General features: G+C 39.3%; 5 protein-coding genes and 1 long non-coding RNA gene across 10 annotated transcripts in view; 4 read left to right on the plus strand and 2 right to left on the minus strand.

The window, feature by feature from the left end:
- Window positions 1-1,427: 1,427 nt before the first annotated feature.
- Cdc16 (cell division cycle protein 16) lies at window positions 1,428-4,362 on the plus strand. The gene is made up of 8 exons (XM_065314664.1): window positions 1,428-1,606; window positions 2,000-2,152; window positions 2,212-2,385; window positions 2,443-2,605; window positions 2,677-3,084; window positions 3,318-3,717; window positions 3,771-3,930; window positions 3,986-4,362. The coding sequence occupies exons 1-8, from the start codon at window positions 1,508-1,510 to the stop codon at window positions 4,274-4,276; spliced, it is 1,848 nt and encodes a 615-aa protein (XP_065170736.1). The 5' UTR covers window positions 1,428-1,507; the 3' UTR covers window positions 4,277-4,362.
- A 404-nt stretch (window positions 4,363-4,766) lies between these two features.
- On the plus strand, window positions 4,767-10,036 carry orb (polyadenylation element binding protein orb). Of its 4 annotated transcripts, none has more exons than XM_065314669.1 (9): window positions 4,767-4,925; window positions 5,696-5,852; window positions 6,517-6,629; window positions 6,722-6,828; window positions 6,894-6,947; window positions 7,004-7,127; window positions 7,186-7,347; window positions 7,416-8,123; window positions 8,187-9,525. In XM_065314669.1, the coding sequence occupies exons 1-9, from the start codon at window positions 4,908-4,910 to the stop codon at window positions 8,400-8,402; spliced, it is 1,659 nt and encodes a 552-aa protein (XP_065170741.1). In that variant the 5' UTR covers window positions 4,767-4,907; the 3' UTR covers window positions 8,403-9,525. The 4 variants fall into 4 exon arrangements, with proteins under 4 accessions (XP_065170741.1, XP_065170737.1, XP_065170740.1 ...); XM_065314665.1 differs by lacking the exon at window positions 4,767-4,925 and adding an exon at window positions 9,531-10,036 and having other exon boundaries at window positions 5,305-5,852; window positions 8,187-8,403; XM_065314668.1 differs by lacking the exon at window positions 4,767-4,925 and having other exon boundaries at window positions 5,305-5,852; window positions 7,010-7,127.
- Window positions 10,037-10,560: 524 nt separating this feature from the next.
- LOC135801258 (uncharacterized) lies at window positions 10,561-15,583 on the minus strand. The gene is made up of 3 exons (XR_010550341.1): window positions 15,442-15,583; window positions 15,161-15,369; window positions 10,561-10,950 (listed from the first exon to the last, which is right to left on the minus strand). It is a non-coding gene; the product is annotated as an uncharacterized lncRNA (long non-coding RNA).
- Window positions 10,733-17,305, plus strand: Dark (Death-associated APAF1-related killer). 2 transcript variants are annotated; one of them, XM_065314662.1, is made up of 8 exons: window positions 10,733-10,882; window positions 10,993-11,217; window positions 11,343-11,357; window positions 12,269-12,972; window positions 13,030-13,749; window positions 13,807-13,930; window positions 13,988-15,604; window positions 15,669-17,305. In XM_065314662.1, exons 1-8 carry the CDS (start codon window positions 10,733-10,735, stop codon window positions 16,125-16,127), a joined length of 4,014 nt encoding a protein of 1,337 aa, XP_065170734.1. In that variant the 3' UTR covers window positions 16,128-17,305. The 2 variants fall into 2 exon arrangements, with proteins under 2 accessions (XP_065170734.1, XP_065170735.1); XM_065314663.1 differs by lacking the exon at window positions 11,343-11,357.
- Window positions 17,121-20,051, minus strand: LOC135801254 (uncharacterized). Its single transcript, XM_065314670.1, has 3 exons — window positions 19,674-20,051; window positions 18,351-19,262; window positions 17,121-18,268 (listed from the first exon to the last, which is right to left on the minus strand). Exons 1-3 carry the CDS (start codon window positions 19,953-19,955, stop codon window positions 17,957-17,959), a joined length of 1,506 nt encoding a protein of 501 aa, XP_065170742.1. The 5' UTR covers window positions 19,956-20,051; the 3' UTR covers window positions 17,121-17,956.
- tow (target of wingless) overlaps window positions 17,446-20,146 on the plus strand; it is a 32,135-nt gene continuing 29,434 nt past the window's right edge. Inside the window, exon 1 of the mRNA XM_065314674.1 lies at window positions 17,446-17,576. The gene's annotated coding sequence lies outside the window, so the exon portion shown is untranslated. The remainder of the gene's footprint in view (window positions 17,577-20,146) is intronic.

A 20,146-nucleotide genomic window follows, 5' to 3' on the forward strand; every position in this document is an offset into this window, starting at 1 on the left:
CACCGATTTTTGAACCGAACGCGGAACGAGCGGTAGAAAACGTCAGTAAATTGTACGACGACGTCACAAAACGCGGAACGCGCAAAACACAAAATTCGCAGTGTACGCTTCGCATCATTTTGGTGTGATATCAACCATGAATTCGACAACCAGCGACTATCAGCTTTTACGCGACATTACTTACGACAATTCGGATTCATTATGTGGCCGATTCTTATTTGTTTAGGATTCTGAGCGTCTATTTACACACAGATTTCTACTATTTATTTTTGTTTTCACATCAGGTATCAATATCAAACATAACTTGTACAACAAAATGTGTTGCCCAATGCAGTTCTGCAATCACTTGCCATTTGGACAAATTTGATTGATCATTTTACAATGATGAACATTAGTAATTGTCAGCAATCGTTGACAGTCATGAATTATTAAATCCCCGCGATCCATATGATTAATTCGAGGTACAATAATCATTCCATCTAATATAAAATTTACTAGCGCCATCCTTCAAAAGTTGACGGAACTATTTCCTAATGTGTAAGTCGATTCGCCACAACAAAAATTTAAATTTCTAGCTAACTTTGACGAAGAAATAAATAAATATAAGAGATTATTAAACTGATTTATAAACGTTTAATCTCAAATCTTTAGCACAAAATACGTTTAGTAAGGCAGTTTGATTAACGATTAAATTGCAATTGACATTTTAAACTGAATTAAATTGTCACATGTAATCTATGTGTTTTTAGGGCAAATATACCAAATTTTATTTGTTGTATAGCTTAAAATTAAGGTTATATAAAAAGTAAAGACTTTTGGCTTAAATATGTGTTGTTTATTTTTAAAAATCCATTATAATATATACCACCAAAGATACATTTTTGATTTCTTTTGAGTTAACGTTCCATAGCTTTACAAACCAGTTCTTTAGCGGCCAAAATTCCTTTAACTCTTGCTAATTCTATTTTCAGTTGGGCAAGTTTTTCTCGCTCTTCACCTAACTGCGAAGTCAGCTTGATAAACTCATCACTTTCTGCCGCAAATTTATTGCTATCCTCTATTTTTGATTTATATTTTTGGTGAAACCGTTTTCGCAATTCACTACGTTTTTCCACATTTGCTATATAAACTTCCTTGGTTTCCTTTAAATTTGCCCGAGTTATATCGGCTCGGGTTTTGTAAATCAGTAAAGTAGCAGCACTATTTGATGGTTTGTTGGCCAATGCTTTCATTGTTTGATGTTGGTAGCGAATTTGTGGCCCATTTGTAAGAAGTTTTATGCGTTCCTCCAGTTGTTTATTTTCAAGCATTAATTTAACGTGTTCTTCTGTTTCAATCATCAAATCTTGATGATCCATCTTTACTGGAAAACAAAATTAATGGCGCGCTTCTTTTTAAAATCTGCGACTGTACATAACCTCAAATTTCCAACTAATGTTGGCTGTGTTTTGTTTTGACTGTGACGGTTAAGTAGCGTTTAAAATTAAAACATTCATTTAAATTAACAATGGCGAGTGATACCGACTCCGAAATGAAGAATCTCAATACCAGTGGATCTTTGGACATCGATAATTATCGAAAACTTGTTCAAACATATTTAAATCTGGTAAATATTTCCCCGTGGATGATACCTATGTAGTATTCCGGCGTATGGCTGATTGAAGTTGAATTATCTTAAAATTTATTATGAATAATACGAAAACGTAACATGCTACGACAAAGCATGTTTAATGATTCAGTTGCTGCATAAGTTAGCTTTACATTAGTGTAATAATTTAATAAGAAATTATTTATTTTTTGTAAGTTATGAAGCACTTGGAAAATAATATTTTCTACAAGGTACAACTTTACATGCCGCAATGTTTTCTTATAATTATTCCTAGGGTTACATGTAAGAATTAATATTGAAGAGATTGGCGTGAGAATCATTACTGTATCTTGTTGCGTTTTCGAGTAATTAATTAATTTGCAGAATATTAACCTATAATTTTGTTTGTAGCACCTGTATGAAGCTGCCTTGTTTTGGGCAGATAAAGTTGTTGCATTAACTAATGCAAACTGTAAAGATGTTTATTGGCTGGCACAATGCATGTATCAATTAAAGCAATACCACAGAGCGGCGCATTTATTGCGTATGAAGAATTTAGATCAGGTTGGTTTTTAAATTATATAAATTTACACAAAATGTTTGCATTTTATTTGAATTTTTAGACTTACGTTCCATGCAATAATTTAGTTGTGAGATGTCTGCTGGAAGCACATGAGTATAATGAAGCCCTGAAAGTTATTAACTTGCTTGATATTGATGCATTTGTGCAAACACAAAGCAATTGCACTATTCCATCAGTAGATAATGGATTGTTATTTGATGACACACCCAAATGTGTATGTTACCTTTAAAGCTAATGTAAACTTCGTTTTTAGTTAATTTGTTTTATTTAGCAAATGCAATCGGCGGTTTTCCTCCTCAAAGGTAAAGTTTTAGAAGCAATGGATAATCGAGGTCTAGCTGCTGAATTCTATCGCAAAGCATTACAATGTGATGTTTACTGTTATGAAGCATTTGAATGTTTGACACAACATCACATGCTGACAGCTGAAGAAGGTCAGTGTGTGTTGAATTAAATTTTAAAAACGAATTTCATTTATAATGTCTAATTGTGTGTGTATGATCAGAACAAGAATTGATAAATTCATTGCCGTTTGCTCAGCAATGTTCGCACGAGGAAGTGGAGGTAGTGTTACTTTTGTACAGAAGCAAATTGAAGAAGTATCACATGCCCGCCGGTGAAACAACGAACATGTTTGACGTTGATGAAGTTACCAGCTCGGCGAAGATAGCAAATCCGGTAAATTCAACTCCCGATGTTAAACCAATGGACTACGCTATCAGTAATACAATGGTGATACAACGTCTTCAGGACAGTTTGGACATGGTTGTCTCAAAGGCCGAGCAATTATATTACAATTGCGACTATCAAAAGTGCATTACGCTTACAGAAAACATTCTCAAGCAAGATCCATACCATAGCGCATGTCTGCCGATACATATATCTTGTTTGGTGGAACTTAAACAAAGCAATAGTGAGTTATTTTGTACTGTTTTGTCGGTTGCTATTTGATTATCAGATATCTTCCAAATTTTGGACTAGGATAGAGGTAAAAATTATGTAAAATAACTGTTTTTGTGCATACAATAACTTAGGTTAAGGAAAGGTGTTTTGAGGTTAGATGACTAGAGGAAAGTTCGCACGAGCAATTTATAAAAATAGTTGTAATGCGCGAAAATGATATAAAGCATAATTGTTTTCTCACAGAACTATTCACATTGGCACACAAATTGGTCGAGTTATATCCGAGTTTGGCAATCTCTTGGTACGCCGTCGGTTGTTACTATTACATAATAGACAAATGCGACGCTGCACGGCGTTACTTGGCGAAAGCGACAAGCTTAGATCGTCTCTTTGGTCCGGCATGGTTAGCGTATGGGCACTCATTTGCAATTGAAAACGAACACGATCAAGCAATGGCGGCTTACTTCAAGGCTTCGCAGTTAATGAAGGGCTGTCACCTACCGCTGATGTACATTGGTCTGGAGTGTGGCCTTACGAACAACATCCGATTAGCGGAGAAATTCTTCAAACAAGCAAACAAAATCGCACCAGATGATCCGTTTGTCTTGCATGAGCGCGGTGTAATTGCGTTTCACAATCAAGAGTATGAAAACATATTTGATTAAAATTTTTATTTAGTAATAATGGATGTTTTAGTTACCATTTAGCTGAAACTTATTACCGCGCTGCATTAAAAATAATCAAAAGCCGAAAATGCACATTAATGCCTGAACAATGGGCACCACTGCATAACAACTTGGGGCACACGTTGAGGAAACAGAAAAATTACAAGCAAGCGCTACAGCATCATCATAAGGTTAGTAAATTATAAATAAAATGCGCAGAAAATGTTTTTATATTGTTACATTCAGGCATTGGTTTTGACTCCGCAAAACTCCAACATTTACTCAGACATCGCGTACGTGCATGCATTAATGAATAACCTGGAGGAAGCAGCCGATTGGTTCCACCGTGCGTTAGGATTACGGCGGGACGACACGTTCAGCACGACGATGCTTGGTCTTGTTATTGAACAGCTCTGTGAAGAACAACCGCCTTACCCGGGAGCCCCGGATGGTATACCTTCATTTTCAAGCGAATCCAATCCATCTGACGAGGTACCATGTTCACCAAACGAGTCCAACGAGTTTGAAATGGAATAATTTACATAAGGGGGTATTATTCAACTTAGTTATTTATTATTTTCGTATTAAATCAAATAAATAAAAACTGTATATGGGACGCATTATTATGTTGTGCATTATTTAGGTACCTTGATTACTCATAATGCCATTCTTGGTAATTGACGATTGATTGAATAAAACTTGGGCTATAAAACATAAATTATGAAAATCTTAACATGGACAGAATTGTAAATTTTGAGTCAATTCCTGTTTTATTCCGATTCCTAACAAAACTCAAGTTAAAAATTGTATCACTTTGCGCAGCTTGCATTTTTGTTACAACTATGTTTACTTTAAAATGTATTCTTATTCGTTATTTTGTTTATCTATACGCAACTCTTATCAGTGTCCAATCGTACGCTTGCCAGTCGGGACATTCCAATTGCAAGCGCATGCGTTTTATTGACGAGATTTGCATCCCCCGCACGTCTCTTTGAATCTTTTCGCTTCGCGGCCAACATCTTTTGCATTGTTGACGTGATACCGCCGGACGGTTGGTGTTTATTCCTGCGCGACGACGATTTGCTGCGAGATAACGTACGCCTTCGACACAATCGCTACGCGTGCAATTGACCAATTTGATAGCCGACAAGCAACTAACTTTGAAACAATGACGACACCAAAGCAGGTACTGCACGATTGTTTATAATAAATTAATTTATTAGTCACGGTACAATTACCAACACCGTGCACACGGGCTGTAATCGTTTAAATTTGTGTGCGTGCGATATTTGGCAAACGAAGTAACGAAAACAATGTGTTGAGTACATGTTCCCTTTTCTTTTTTTGACCAGTCACAATGTTTTGAAACAGCAAAGTAAATTTCACTTTATAACTAAAACAAACCAATGGAATGCAATCAATGTTTCTATTAAATATTGTATAGAATAATACGGATAACGCAAAATTCCAAACAAACGTTTGGTACTTGTTTTCCGCCATGTTTTTTTTTTGTAAATTTGAATCGCACAGTTGGCGATGAGAAGGCAAATATCGGAAAGCATACGCAGAGAAAAAATAATCAAAAGACGCTAGTAAACATTTGCCGATCAGTAGACTTCCGTCTCATTACGCGAATTTATTAGATTTGTTGCCGGCGACACCCTCAACCCGCGTCCGAATTTTGTTGCGTCTCGTTTATTGTGTTTATTATTGCCGGTTTGCCCCCGGCGACGGATTATCATTGCCCATCGTCTTCGAACTGTTGCGGACTATTTGGCAATGAGACAACTATCGAGCCAGACAATCTGGAAAAGCGCCGCGTTTTGACTAGGCCAATTGCGCGTCGTAGATAATCGCATCCATACGCGACATTAATCGCGGACCACCCACACCCTGGCGATGCAACCGCTCAAGATGATCCGCACGCCGGACCCACACCATTTCGTCATGTTTCAGGATGACGAATGCAACGTGTTCAACTGCAGTTCCCTACACGCACAGGGTAGATGCGCCCGGAACAAGGTACCTGACTTCAGGGAGGTGCTGCAGAACCACTCGATTAACTCACTCATTGCCAGAGGGATTCTGCACAGGAACAAAACGCAGAAGATAGGTATTTACTGTAACTATTTGAATAACAAAGTCGTCGGGTGGCTCTAAACCTATATAACCTACGGTATTGTTGTGTTAATATGTGTGTTTGGTTGGATTAAGTTTTGAAAGCACTTTCGAATCGGCCAAGTTAAATTATAACATTATTACTTATTACATAAAAATTGCACGCTCAGGTGGCCGCCCCGTAATTTTTGGATGATTTTCGATTACGTCGCGAGGTGTGATATAATTGAGTTGATTAATTGGAGCGACGACGGCTGTGCGTAATTTGGAAAGGCTCAGTCTGTCTGTAGCGGCGAGCGCTCGACGCGTGCGTGTCCGCGAATTCGGCAATTCGCGCATCGTCAAACGCGCATCGAACGAAATTTGATTGGGGGTGATACCACCGATACCACGCGCCGGTCGCTACCATCCGGTCAATCGTAAATGAACAATTGACAAAAGTGCATTCGTTTCATAAATCGCTCGATCGCCATTTTTAAATATAAAAAGAGCACGTTGCGGACTTCGTGTTTAAGACTATAAGTGCGGTGTGCCTTTTTCTGTTTCCCGTTTGATTGACTTCGGTTTGTCGACACGCGGTGCATAATCGCACGATAAGCGCGATTTTCCATTTTTTTCGAATCTGATGATAATGGCGAGCGACACCATGTCGATTTCAGAATTGCTCGGGCTTAATTCGCCGCGTGGACTGCTGGCCGGCGGCTTTGGTAATGAGGGCGGCGAGTTTCCAACATCGCCCATGTTGACCAGCACGCCTAACGGAGGTTTTCAGGTAAAAATTGTGCATTTTCCTGCCACACGTGCTTTGGTGGCCATTTTGATTTTTACTAGTCTTAAATTCTTGCGTGTTGTGCGCTTCTACAGTTTAAATATGACGACAAATCATTTAACTATGCGTCTGCTGCCTCGTCGTCGTCCACAAAGCGGCATCCGATGGCGCCCAACAATGCCAATCAACACAAATCTATCAGGTAACCTAAAAATACGACGGAAATGAAATTTTTTACGCCATTTTTTATTTTACTTCGTTGCTTAGTGACTCTTCAGCTTCATCGTACAAATCACTGAGGAGCACCAGCAACTCATTGAGGTGAGTAAATGAGTACAATTTTAAATATGTTATCTTAATTTGCTTGATGTGCGTAGCGACAGCAGTGGCAGCAACAGTCCGAGCGTATTCGATTCCTATTATGGTGGGAATCTCAGTTTTGGAACGGATTCTGATAACAGTGCCGTCTCGAGTCCAGATGGCAGCCTAACAGAAATTTTGGTTAGTGCGTCGTGCGCATGGCCGCCATTTTGATTTATCATGATTGAATTGTTTTCAGAATTCATTGACGTTGAACGAAAGTTTTGCCCGTTCATGCCTGAATAGTAACGTGGACATGGTAAATTTGCAAAATTTACAAGCGAACCACGCGTGCAATTACCTGCAGCAGTCGTCGCCATCTTTGCTGTCTAGCTCCGCCTGTTCGCTTAACTCGTCGAATGTAAGAACTTTTTTACTTTTCGTATTTTAAACTTGGTTTAACCTGAATCCTGGTGTGCTTTGTATCAGCAGGTGACTCTCAAGTGGGGCGGCAACAGTTTGAACAGCGAGAACTCACAGTTGGACCGAGCTGCGCGCTTCCATCGCAGCGCTGCGACCGTTTACGATGCTACCTGCACCTGGAGCGGTATTCTTCCCGAACGCAAGGTGAAGCCGACTGGCTTTTCCTCGAAGGTGTTTTTGGGCGGCGTACCGTGGGACATCTCTGAACAACTGCTTGTGCAGACATTCAAACCCTTCGGGCCCATACGTGTAGAGTGGCCCGGTAAGGATAAGCAGGCGACCCAACCAAAAGGCTATGTGTATGTCATCTTTGAATCGGAGAAGGATGTCAAGTCTCTGCTGCAGGCATGCACAAGTGACTTTAACAAACCGGACAATTGGTATTACAAGATGTCGTCGAAGCGCATGCGCGCCAAGGAAGTCCAAGTGATTCCTTGGATACTCAACGATTCCAACTACACGAAATCGACATCGCAGAAACTGGATCCCAGTCGCACTGTCTTTGTGGGTGCGCTGCACGGTATGCTGAACGCTGAAGGCCTCGCCAGGATTATGAACGATCTATTTGACGGTGTGGTCTACGCTGGCATCGATACCGACAAGTACAAGTATCCCATTGGATCGGGCCGTGTTACATTCAACAACAGTCGCTCCTATATGAAGGCGGTTGCGGCGGCGTTCATCGAAATCAAGACTGGCAAGTTTACCAAAAAGGTATGAATGAATACATAACCTTCAATAAAACAACTTATATAATTGTAATGTTTAAAAATTAAGGTTCAAGTGGATCCATACTTGGAGGACTCGCTCTGCTCGATTTGCGGTGTTCAGCAGGGACCGTACTTCTGTCGAGAACTAACGTGCTTCCGATACTTCTGCCGTGCCTGCTGGACTTGGCAACATAACCTCGAATACAGGCAGCACAAACCGTTGATGCGCAACTCGAAGAATTCGACCATTCTCGGCTTGTGCAACGAGTCGCATTACAATTGAGGTGCGCAGCGAGTAAGCAAACTTACCCTTGTACACCACCACTATCATCTTACACCACTCTCAGATTCACAAACCACAAACGGGCGTTTTTAAAGCTTTGATCTCTCACTCAACAAGGTTCGCGCAACCTGCCACACTAATTGTAGAACATTTTGCGTACGTACGTTTCGCGTTAATTCTAATTATGACTTGTTAATTGTTGGTTAGTTATTTTTCTTCTTTGAGAAGCAGTTGTGTTGTTAGTTTGGTACAATTTTCTAGTTACCAATATTGGTTTTTATGTGAAATTACTATAAAAGTTCGAAATCTTAATGCTTACCTGAAAGGTAGAGTTGGGGGACATTCGTACAACGGGGCGCGTGTATATCAATTTAGATTTGAAAGTTACAAGTTACAACAGCAACAAAATTTGCGCATAGTTGGGCTTTTCTAGATTTTAAGTGTTGGTTGTTTGAGGCTGATGTCTCATTCTACCCCAAGTTTTTCTTATTGATGTTACAACTTAATTATTAATCTTATTAATTAATGGGAGAAGGCAGAGATTTTGATATTTGCTTCAATTTCGTAATTTTTTTAACTAACTAAGTGTTGATTATGTTGATCTAATTGAATTTGATGAATCAGTTTGTCAGATAATTTCTTATAAATGGCGACGTTAGATTTATTAGTTAGAACGACGCTCAATTACTTACTCTTGCACACGAATTACGTTTCTATTATATCTTATGTTTCCGACTGGCGAACATATTAAATTGAAACTGATTGTCTCGATGCAGACTTTTATTTGTTGAAATTTGATTCCGCAGTCATGATCGTCGACAATCAGACAATTATTAATACAAATATTGATTGTTCTTAAATAATTCTTAAATGCGTAATTCATAATCATTCTTAACTGCTAGTTTGTTATTGTTTAATTCTTTTTTTTTTTCAAAAAACCTAAAAAAATCTTTTAAAAATACAAAAAAATTATATACGTTTCACGATGTACGTACGGAAAGAAACTTAAACGCCCGCTCCGGTGAATTTACACACACATACAACGTATATTATTATGTTATAATATATATTATAGAGTTTTGATAAAATTTTTGATGAAAATTGATTAAAAAGTTGCAACTTTTTTAGGCTGTTGTTTGTGCCGAGCACCGGATTTGTTTGTTACACCGCCCCATCCAAACCCGGACGAGATATATAAATATCACCTCCCTTTGTGTATGTTGACGTTAGCGTTATTAGCGTTTTATGTGTTGGTATATTGGTGAGCCCCTCATTGCCGTAGAGTTGTGTGGAGGATACAAGCGATTTTAGCGTGCAATTTTAATCATTTTAAACTAGTCACACATTCACCTATTTGTAATTAAATAATGGTGGTGTGCCGTTGAATGATTTTAAATCGATTTGTTTCCTCGCGGTTGGCTGCTGTATACTGTATTTAAACTAGAACGCCATGTTCAATGGCAATTGTGTGTTAATTGTTTTTATAGATGTAATCCCTGTTTGTAATTTATGTTTTAAGTGTGTTATTTTATTTTTCTGTTTACGTATTAACTAAACATTTACTCCTGTTATATTTCCATTTAGGACCAATATGTCTTTGTGGTACATTATTGAATAAATATTATACATTTAAATTGCGCATTGTTTCGATTTTATCAGGTAAAAGGTAAATATTGGAAAAATTGGTAAAAACCGTTACAGATTTTCGAAATTAGGAAGGAAAAAATTAAGAAGGGTGGCGCAAGTGAAAATAGAACAATTCAGGCGCCCTCAAAGCCACAACAATAGTGAATACATGATCAAATTTACAAGATATAAACACTTATTTACCTGCGTGCAAATCACATTTTATGGCACAGAACTCCAGTTGGCTTTTAGAATTCTAGAAGAAAACGTTGAAGATGGCGCCACCAACTGAAGCTGTCAATGCTGGCTGTGTTTACGTTCGCGGTACGCATCGCGCTGCTGTAGGCGCGACGCGCTTGTCGGACACCTTCCCCGAGCACACATTGTAGTGCAGGACTCGCGGTGGCGCGGTAGCGTCGTTCGTTTTATTTCGAGGCTCGTAGTGCTAGCGCGTTAGTTAGTGAGCACAAGTGCTCTAGTGCCTCTAGTACTCTAGCATTGTAGTTTACGTTAACAAATAATACTACTACACTGGTAACAACGGTTGTGTATTCGGTTGTTTTTGTCGGTAATAATTGTCTCGTGCCAACCGCTAATCGTCCGCGAAACCATGCCCATGGTATTACGCCAACACCAAAAGTCTTCAACTATTGTCAAGTAGCGAATTTAATACATTCATTAAACATATTCGACGCGTGCTGAAAATGGACGTCGTCCAGCAGCAGCTCTTCCGCGAGCTGTGGCCCGAGCTCCAGGAGAGTTTAACGCTGAACACGAGCATCAACAGTCTGCTGGATTACCTCAAGACGAAAAACGTCGACATCTCACCTAACCACTACCATCTCGTTAATCAGGTAGGATTCAATTCGTAGTTCATTGTCATCACACTTGTATGACTCATATATTATTTGTTTTTGTTTCGCTGCAAATGTATTAATCGTAAATAATCTCGAATCCAATTTAGAATGTAATATCACTCTTTTTACAACTGGGTGAGATGCTCGGAGGAAAACACGATGGGTACGACATTCTTATCGCGTACGTCAAGAAAGATTCGTTGCGATGGCTCTATGATAAATATACAAATCAGGAGCGGGAGCATCAGGCAAAGCAACGCGCAATTGAAAAAGCCCTCAAGTACGGCAATGTTCCTATGGAACCTATGTTCTACATTCAGCGACAGAGCATGGTGAGTGAAACGAAACTTAAAACGAATTTTATTGCCGGGTGTCCGCCACACATTTGAATTCAAACAAAATTAAACATGTTCTAATTGTTTTGTTTCTCCAACTGATTGCGATTGCGTACGGATAGAAGTGGAGGATTGTGGTGAGTGTTTTCGCTTCTCACACGTAGGGTTGAAGTGAGTCAACTTGTTGCAAACCGTCCGAAATGTGTTGCTGTTGAGTTTTGATGTGTGTTTGATTCGGTGCGTTTGCGTGCGTGCGTCGTGTGTTTTGGTTTTTCTTTTCTTTTTGTTGTGCACAATCGTGACGTAACAGCGTGGCCGCGAGTGGAAACAGGTTCGGACACGTCTGTCCACAGGTTGCACGAGCGAGAGGCGCACACACAACTGTCGATGCGGCGGGCGGGAGGTGAGCGCGCGCGGAAAATGCAGCGTGCACCTGCACTTCGTGCGCGCTCCACTCGAGGTCTCGCTTTATCAAACGGAAACTCGTATGACGTTGGATTGTGCGAGTTGTGCGTAGTAAACTTTACGAGATGACTCAATACACACACGCCAAGAGTTTACCAATTGAAGAGACCATGATACACAACTATCGACTCACACGACGTTTACTCTCTTGTTTTCTTGATTTCTTGATTTAATTTTAGGCGAAATGCATTTAAGTGCATCGCTGACAATCAATGATTTCTATTCAGACTTGGTGCATTTGAACTTGATTGTGAATCATGTGTGTTTGTTTAAGATAAGCATACTTCACGATTATCATTTGCGATGCAAGTAAACGGATTAATTCATGATAGTGTAATTATTTACTTTCATTTGAATTATCACTTAGTTATTGATATATTATTGATGTTTCGCACACAGGCACTATTCAAAAACAACCATACAAATAACTTTTCACACTTTGCGTGTAGTTTATATTATGTGCTTTGCCATAGATATACATAATTATTTTATTGAACTATTCCCTCACAATTTATCGATGTTAAACAATACTTTATTAAAACTCTAATTAACTATTTTCTTATATTGTTATAAATATCTTTAGATGCAGAAAATAAAATCGCTCGTATCTGACATGTCCAACTGGGCAATCAATATCTTCGGGATGGACGGCATTGGAAAGACAAATCTAATAGCTGCGTGCCTACGAGAACCGGACATCCTCGCGCAAGCGAATTATAAAGTCTACTGGATCGACCTGAAGCGTTACACCGAGGGCGAGCTGCTCGATCGGATGTACAAATTATTCCACAAGATACAGATTGATGACGTTACACTATCCGACTTACCTACGGAGATGCCTGCGAACGTTGAGTTGATGAAGGTGCGCTTGCAAAATGTGTTCACGCGCAGCGGCTATGACAAGGCGATCATTGTCTTGGACAATGTGGACGTCAACGACGCCATGCAGAAAGTAATCGAATACTTTGGGGTGTGCAGGATGGTCATTGTGTCGAGAGAGCGTTTTGTTTTGGATCACGTGAGACACATGCCGCTGCAGGACGCTTTCACGACTCGCGAGACGATGGAAGTGTTTTGCATGGCGTTGGGTACGACGTACGGCGATATGGCGGGTTTGGCGTATAATGAACACCTAAGTGCTATCATCGAGTGGTGTCGTGGAGACCTGACGACTACGATTTTGTGCGCGAAATTAATGGTTGAACGCAAGTCGAGTTTGACTAACAGGGCAAACAGTGACAGAGTCTGGGAACGATTCAGACAGGAGCTCTGCAAGAACAATTCAGAGTAGGTTTATTGTTCGCATGAATATTTGTTTAAGATTTATCATTTATATCATTTCAGAGTGACAACGAAACGCAACACGACGATAGAAATGCGTCTGAGAAGCCTAGACACTGAAATGTTGGATCGATATAAGAATTTAGCAGTTTTCGTCAATGACGTCAACATAACTCCGCATGTCTTATCACTTCTGTGGGGAATAGTTGAGGTACAGGTGGAGAAGGTAATGAAGAATTTGTGCAACATGTCGTTTGCGGTGAGCGGGTACAATGAGCAACACGACACGGACGTGTACGGCGTCAACCACAATTACTTAAATTATCTTCGGATGCACTACGAGCGTTCCTCGTTGAAACTATTGCACGCGAATTTGATTCAGGCTTACAAGGATAAATACACGCACTATCATAAGTTCGTCAACGACAATTACATTTACCAATATATTGGTTACCATTTGCAAGAGGCAGGGCTTCTCGACGACTTCAAAATCTACCGCGATTTGAAATTTATTGAGGCGAAGATTCGCGCTGCTGGTATCAGAGACATGCTGCTTGATTTTGAGATCTACTTTGATCAGATTACCCGACAGGATGAGAAGCATGAGATGATGCTCGGCGAGTTAAGAGCCTTCGTCGAACGGTTTGGTATGAATTTAGAGAATTATCCCCATACCAGCATTTTGCAGAGCGCGCTGCAACTGCCGAAAGAGAACTTGGTGCATAGACTGGCTCTTCAGGAGTTAAAAACTTCCGATCAGTTTGGTTTATATTTTGATTGGTTGTAAGTATCTTAAAGTAGTATCACCAATTTGACAACTATATATATATTTTTTCATAGATTGCCGAAAAAGAACACGTATTACATTCACAACTTGCCAATCAAAGTAAAGTTGGAGGTTGCTTGCTTCACCTATGACGATCCTGCCTATCTACTAGTTGGGACGGAGGAGGGTGACATTTTGGTATAGTATTTATAGTTAATATCTAATTTAACATAAACTGAATATTTAATTGTTTAGTTATTGGAACCGAAGTATGAAAATGTGCTACAGGAATTCAAAGGCCATATAAGTCGAATAACCTATATTCGCGCAGCGGAAAACAAGTTTCTTTCAATTTCGGACGATGGCATCCTTAATGTATGGAAGTTAGACTACAACTCGCGTCGCAATAGCGCTGTGTATAACACTTATAACGATAATGCAAATCTTCCATCGCCAGCGCATGTTAAGCAAAGGAATCACCAGAATTTTTTCGGTAACAATTTTGCTACTGACAACTATGTGACCTACGAAGCCGCGAAGGACGATAAGCTTATCTCCGCGGACTTTAGCCATGACCTGCTGGTCGCAGGATCGAGGAACGGAAAGCTAATGCTGTGGGACGAGAAGAATCAAACACTCGAAGAGGATCTTAGTCATCCCATCACCGCAGTGCTGTTTTCAAACGATTTCAACTATATCTACGCCGCTCTGAAGACGGATGTGGTGGTTTATTCCAAGACGCAACAAGGATTTAAATTCAGATCAAAGTCTTGCTTCGGCACCAGCGGTGGAGATATCATAACATTACATACGTTGCCTTCCGACAATGGCAACGACAATGTGGATGAAGTAATCGTCGTTATGTTGAAGCAAGTCATCATCCACAATATTAAATCTCTGAAGAAAACAATAATCATGACAACTACAGGTGAATATACATGTAGCTCCATGACAGACCAATATTTAGTGATTGGATCAACCGAAAATAAGATTTACATGTGGGGTTTCAATGTGAACAAGATTGTTGCAAAGTTTGACACCCAGTATGGTCGCGTGATTTGCTTGGATACGATGACTAACAGTAATGATCATACAATCGAGATTTTGCTTACTGGATATCATGATAGAAGTCTGAAGCTTTGGCATGTTAATCCAGAAGAAACTGCGATTCAAGAGGCTCAAAATGTGGATGCTTTTGCGGCGTATTGGCAGTCCGATTGCAAGAAATTTGCCACAGCGATGATCCGACAAAATAAGTTAACTATTTCCGATTCTAATGATACATTTGAGGTGGAAACTGTCTGCGATGTTGTTAAAGTTGTAAACTTTAAAAATTCGTTTGTCTGTGCGGACAAGAATGGCAGTGTGCACGTATGTCATAATTGGGGCACATCGACAATAATGAAACTTAAAAATGAAATTTCCTACCTGGAGGCTTTGGACAATATGGTCGTGGCTGCGACTGCGAGCGGTGTTTTGTTTGTTTATACAGATTCCGCGCATAAATTGCGAGATGAATCCCGGCCTGGTTGGCGTGACGATATTTGCTGCAGTTTCAATGTGCTCAAGAAACTTCTGGTGGTGTCGCAAAGGAAAATTTCCTATTGGAATTATTGGTTTCTCACCGAGGAGGTCCTCTATGCGGCCGCGCAAGTTGAATCCAACTTTAGAGTTGCATGCGTATTTGGAGATGAAAAATTGTGTGTTACCTTCGAGAAATCCTTCAAGGTTATACATTTTGATACGACGATGGAAACTCAACTTAAAATTAGCAGTTGCTTCGAAAGGAAAACTCAGGAGCCGGTTACTTCATGCTGTTTTTCGAGCGACGGCAAATATTTAGCACTTGGCACTGAAACCGGAGACATTGAGGTAAGAATGTACTATATTTTTCACTATTCCCGAATCAAAAGATAAATTTTGTGTGATTTGTCAGGTGTTTGACACGGAGCGTTTGGCACTCTCATCGATTCTCAAACTGCACAAGTCGCCTGTGCACTTTTTGAAATTCTCCCATGAGGTTCCAATTCTGCTCTCACTTGCTGAGCAGATGGCTTGGTGGAACGTGAATCTGGCTGCCAGGGAGTTAGCGCAAAATCCACCGCGACGTTCCTTCCGCTCACGTTCCAACTCCGGCAAATCGCCAGGTAAAAAACCACCGCCATTAGAGAACCTGCTGGCCGATATAGACCTCTCCGATGTGGTGATGTGGACAAAGCGAGGTCGCTCTGATAAAGAGTATTTGCTGGCGGCAATCAAGTTGCATGGCCAGTCAGCATCGCACATCGCCTGCGCTGATGGCTTCCGCGCGTTTCTGAGTATCGACAACTTAGGTAATTTGTATAACTTGCGCATGATCGAGGATCCTTGCACCCTCGAATCGCCGTACGTGTAGCGAAACGCACAAGAGTCGAGTCAGAGCAATGTATGACGCATCCGAGTTCTGCGGAGCGTAGCTCCAGTGCAATAACTTTTGTGATTGATTAACGAACGTGATAAAATTTTGATCTAATTTCGTTTTAAACTTTAAATGATATAGAAAATGCTATATTTTCGAATATTGACAAACAGGCTGTGACGTCACCCAATCACAAAACGGCACTCAAGTGTAGTTATAAATGCGTAACGATAACGAACAAAATTTTTATATACATTTATTTAGATAATTTGTTTAGCTGTAGGGCAATCTCTTACCAGTTTTTGTAAGATGCGAGTAATTGTACTCGTCGCAATTACGTATTCGTAATTTACGAATTGAAACGTAAGAAGTTAGACTCGTGCAAAACGCTCATGATGTTGGTTGGTGCAACACGCCGGCTCATTTAATGCCATCTCATATGACAATCACATTAATCTGCCAATCGCAATCAATTCTGATCTCTCTATTGCCAGGAATCTTACAACGAACTACTTTAAGACTTTTGATACTCTAATGCCCATGCAACTAACGTAGAACAAAGTTCTGAAGACGTAAATTAGGTGAACTTTGTCGGTGTCAATTCGCGTGGGCACTTTTTTTTATACAAGACATTATACAGATCTCACTTTGACACAACTTTTTGTGCCATATTTTGCTATGAACTGTGAGTATTATATTAACCGTTGCACATCTTCACACACAAGGCATTAACTGAGCCGGCATGATTTAATTTTTACTTATTAAAATTAAAAGTTTATTAGGAGCCAAAATGATTAATCAAATTAAACTTATATTGTATTGTAGTGAAATTTTCTTAAGCAATATTGTTCTTTGTATGACATAGCTTTCACTCATAGACATTTTATTTACACGATTGTTCTGTAATTTGTTCTCTATTTTTTTTTTCAAGATATCAAAGTAATTTCTACTAGTCTTAAGCGAATTTCGACTTTTATGAAATCTAAAGTGTTGTACTACATTTATTTTTATTTATATTTACGTATTATGTTTATAATTTATATTTTATGCATTTGCCAATTATGATACAGTTGATACAAGCTATGTGTTGTGTTTATAGTTCTCCATCGTTTTATTTTTGCGTTTTCATGTTCAATCCGCCGAAGACTGACAAAAATAAACGTTATTTTGATTAATGTATGTGTTTGTTCATAGATGGCGGTGTGTGTATCAATGGGAGCCTAATTTGAACATAACTTGCTATATCGTGGTTTAATTTCAAAGATGGCCGTTTGACGCATAAATTTGCATTCACACTTTACATGCTTATCATCATTGATATAGTTATAAGTTGCAATCGTGTTTGTGGCAAGCAAGTAAGGAGTAAGTAAAGTATAATCAGACATTCATGTCATTTCAGTTAATAAGTGTAGCCTAACCAGTACGAAGAACGTTGGCGACAAACAGGTATTTCTCGTTTAAATTTAATTGGGGCATGCGTGGGGTAAAGTTCAAATAATTGGATTAATATTGCAACGCTATAGTGGGACGATTTGTATTCCCAGAAGTTGTTCTCGCTTTCAGCCGTACTGAACACGGGCATAATTCTGATAATAATGCCTCACAAAGGGATCACTTGTTAACATCAACGCTTCCCATCAACGTATTAATGCAATATATGTAGTGTATATATACATACTTATAATTTGTGGAATCCAATAATCATATTCGCGTAAACAATGCAGATTATAGGTATGTATGCAAATGTGGTTGGTATTGTGAATGAAATGATTTTAATTTAAATGCCGCTTCTCGGGGCGATTTTCAAACAACTGATTTGCGTGAATTTACGATGCAATTGATGTATCGACAGCATCTTCTACTTCAAGGTCGCTTTCTTCTTCTTGTTCTTCTTCAACATGTAAGAAGTACGTACCCTCTTCGCCTTCACCTTCATATGCTTCATTAAAATATTCTGCTTCATACATTAATTCTTCTTCTTCTCCCGCCTCTTCTTCTTCCTCTTCGGCATTCGGATCATTTTTGCGGTTCTTTTTAAGTCTCCTCATAATACTACCATAGTAAGGTTCAGATATATCTGTTTCTCTAATATCCAACCATTGGAGCGTTGAATTAGTTAATATTGCGTTGCATATTTCCTAAAAATAAAATCAGTTGCTTTTAAGACTTGGATATATGAATTAAAGTAACTTAACCTAAATTAACCTTGAAAATACTTACTTTCTCACCAGGTTTACACCAATTATTACTAACATCCAGCAATTTTAAAGCGGAATTCAGTTGTATTACAGCCCCAAGTCTTATACCCGTCTCATCACCAAAACCAACCCCACTAATAATAAGTTCTTCCACCTTTTGGACTCGAACAAGCGCTCGAAACAAACCCATCACGCCAATATGACCAAGTGGGTTCAATCGCAAATCCAAATGTCTCATCGGGCAACACGTGTCTTTCGTAAGTGCATATCCAATGCCTTCACCACCGCGTCCACCGATTTTATTATTCGCCAAGATAAGTTTCTGCAGTGTCGGATGCGTCAACATTACTTTTGCTATGCATAATGCACCCTGGTCTTCAATCAAACAATTCTTCATACTCAGTTCCTCCAAGGTGTCTACTTTGATTAACTCCTGCGCTAAAATTTGCAGATGTTTATCTTCAATGTTTGAAGCGTGTAAATCGAGCACCCGGAGCGTTTTAAGATTTACAATCGCGGCTGCCAAATGTTTTGCGTCGTCAATCGATACTCTAAACATATTCCACTGGAAACTTTCGCCCACATTATTCATACCGAATTTGATAACAAGTTCCTGCACGTTTTGCAATCGTCGGAAAATTGGTTCAAGGTTAATGTGATCACAGGGAAGAATTTCGGGTATTTCATCAGCGTCCATTGTTAATGGGGACTTCCACGCTTGTAATTGGGAGATTACCAGTCGATGAACATACAGGTTTGTTAGGTTGGTAATTTCTTCCAAGTTTTCTTCATCGTTGTACTCTGGTTGCGCCGTTTCGATTAATTCCTGAATGTGATTCTCGAGAAATATGCATTTCCACGTCCAACCCACGTGACAGTGTTGCGCCATAACACCGTACTTGTTTGTGTACCGTCGCATCCAATATATTTCATCCTGAAGTTAGAAGAATGTGAATGTGTAAATATTTGTGATTTGTTTTGCTTGTTTTTCCGTGAGTAAACAGATATTAATCAAGATTAGAAGTGGAAACAAATAATGGATTAGTGCTAAACTGTCGTGACAAACACCAAACAATCGACATTTTCACGCAACAGGTAATTGCTAACAAGTTTGTTTAGGTCAAGGCATATGTTTAATCTCTCAACGCACATAATGTATATTCTTACTACCAAAACATTCATTTTTTATATTTTTAACTCAATTTCGAAGTTTTTTCTTTGAGGAAGCATCAATATAAACCTAGGAAAATAGTGATTATCTTGTTTTCTAAATGAGAATAGGCATTCAAGTGTTTCTTAATTTATCTTTTCAACCTGTAGTTTTTTTTACCACCGATTGACTCACTTCAATTATAGGCACCACGAGTGACAGAGGGAGATCGGTCGGTAGTATCTCCAGCAAGAAATCACGGTCGGCGCAGAGCACGAGCTCGTTGATGATCGGACATGCTTCGAAATTCTTGGCAATGGCCATTACACAGAGTGAGACCAGGGTCGGCGGTAGGTCCTTGCGCATTAAATCCTCCGAGAGTAGTTGCCGGTTCTGCTCGTGGAGCAGGGAAAGAGTCACGGCCGACGGATTGTACGCCACGAGGGTGTTTTTATTTATTATGTGTGGGATTCGCATTTTGAAGATTTTTTAATTGCCGAAAACGAAACAAAGCAACAAAAAAGTAGGAAAAAATTATTCTATGAATGAAAAATCTTCTAAGATGTCATTACATTGCAATAATGTCATTAACTGTCAAAATAGTGAAAAGAAATAAATTAATAAATTATGTGATTTTCAATTTAATCGCAGATTATTTGAGAATTTAG

Source organism: Atheta coriaria, unplaced genomic scaffold (assembly GCF_025399875.1).
Source record: "Atheta coriaria isolate IRGN ID8LTWV9N9 unplaced genomic scaffold, Caltech_Dcor_3.1 hic_scaffold_10_pilon, whole genome shotgun sequence".
Lineage (NCBI taxonomy): Eukaryota > Metazoa > Arthropoda > Insecta > Coleoptera > Staphylinidae > Dalotia > Dalotia coriaria.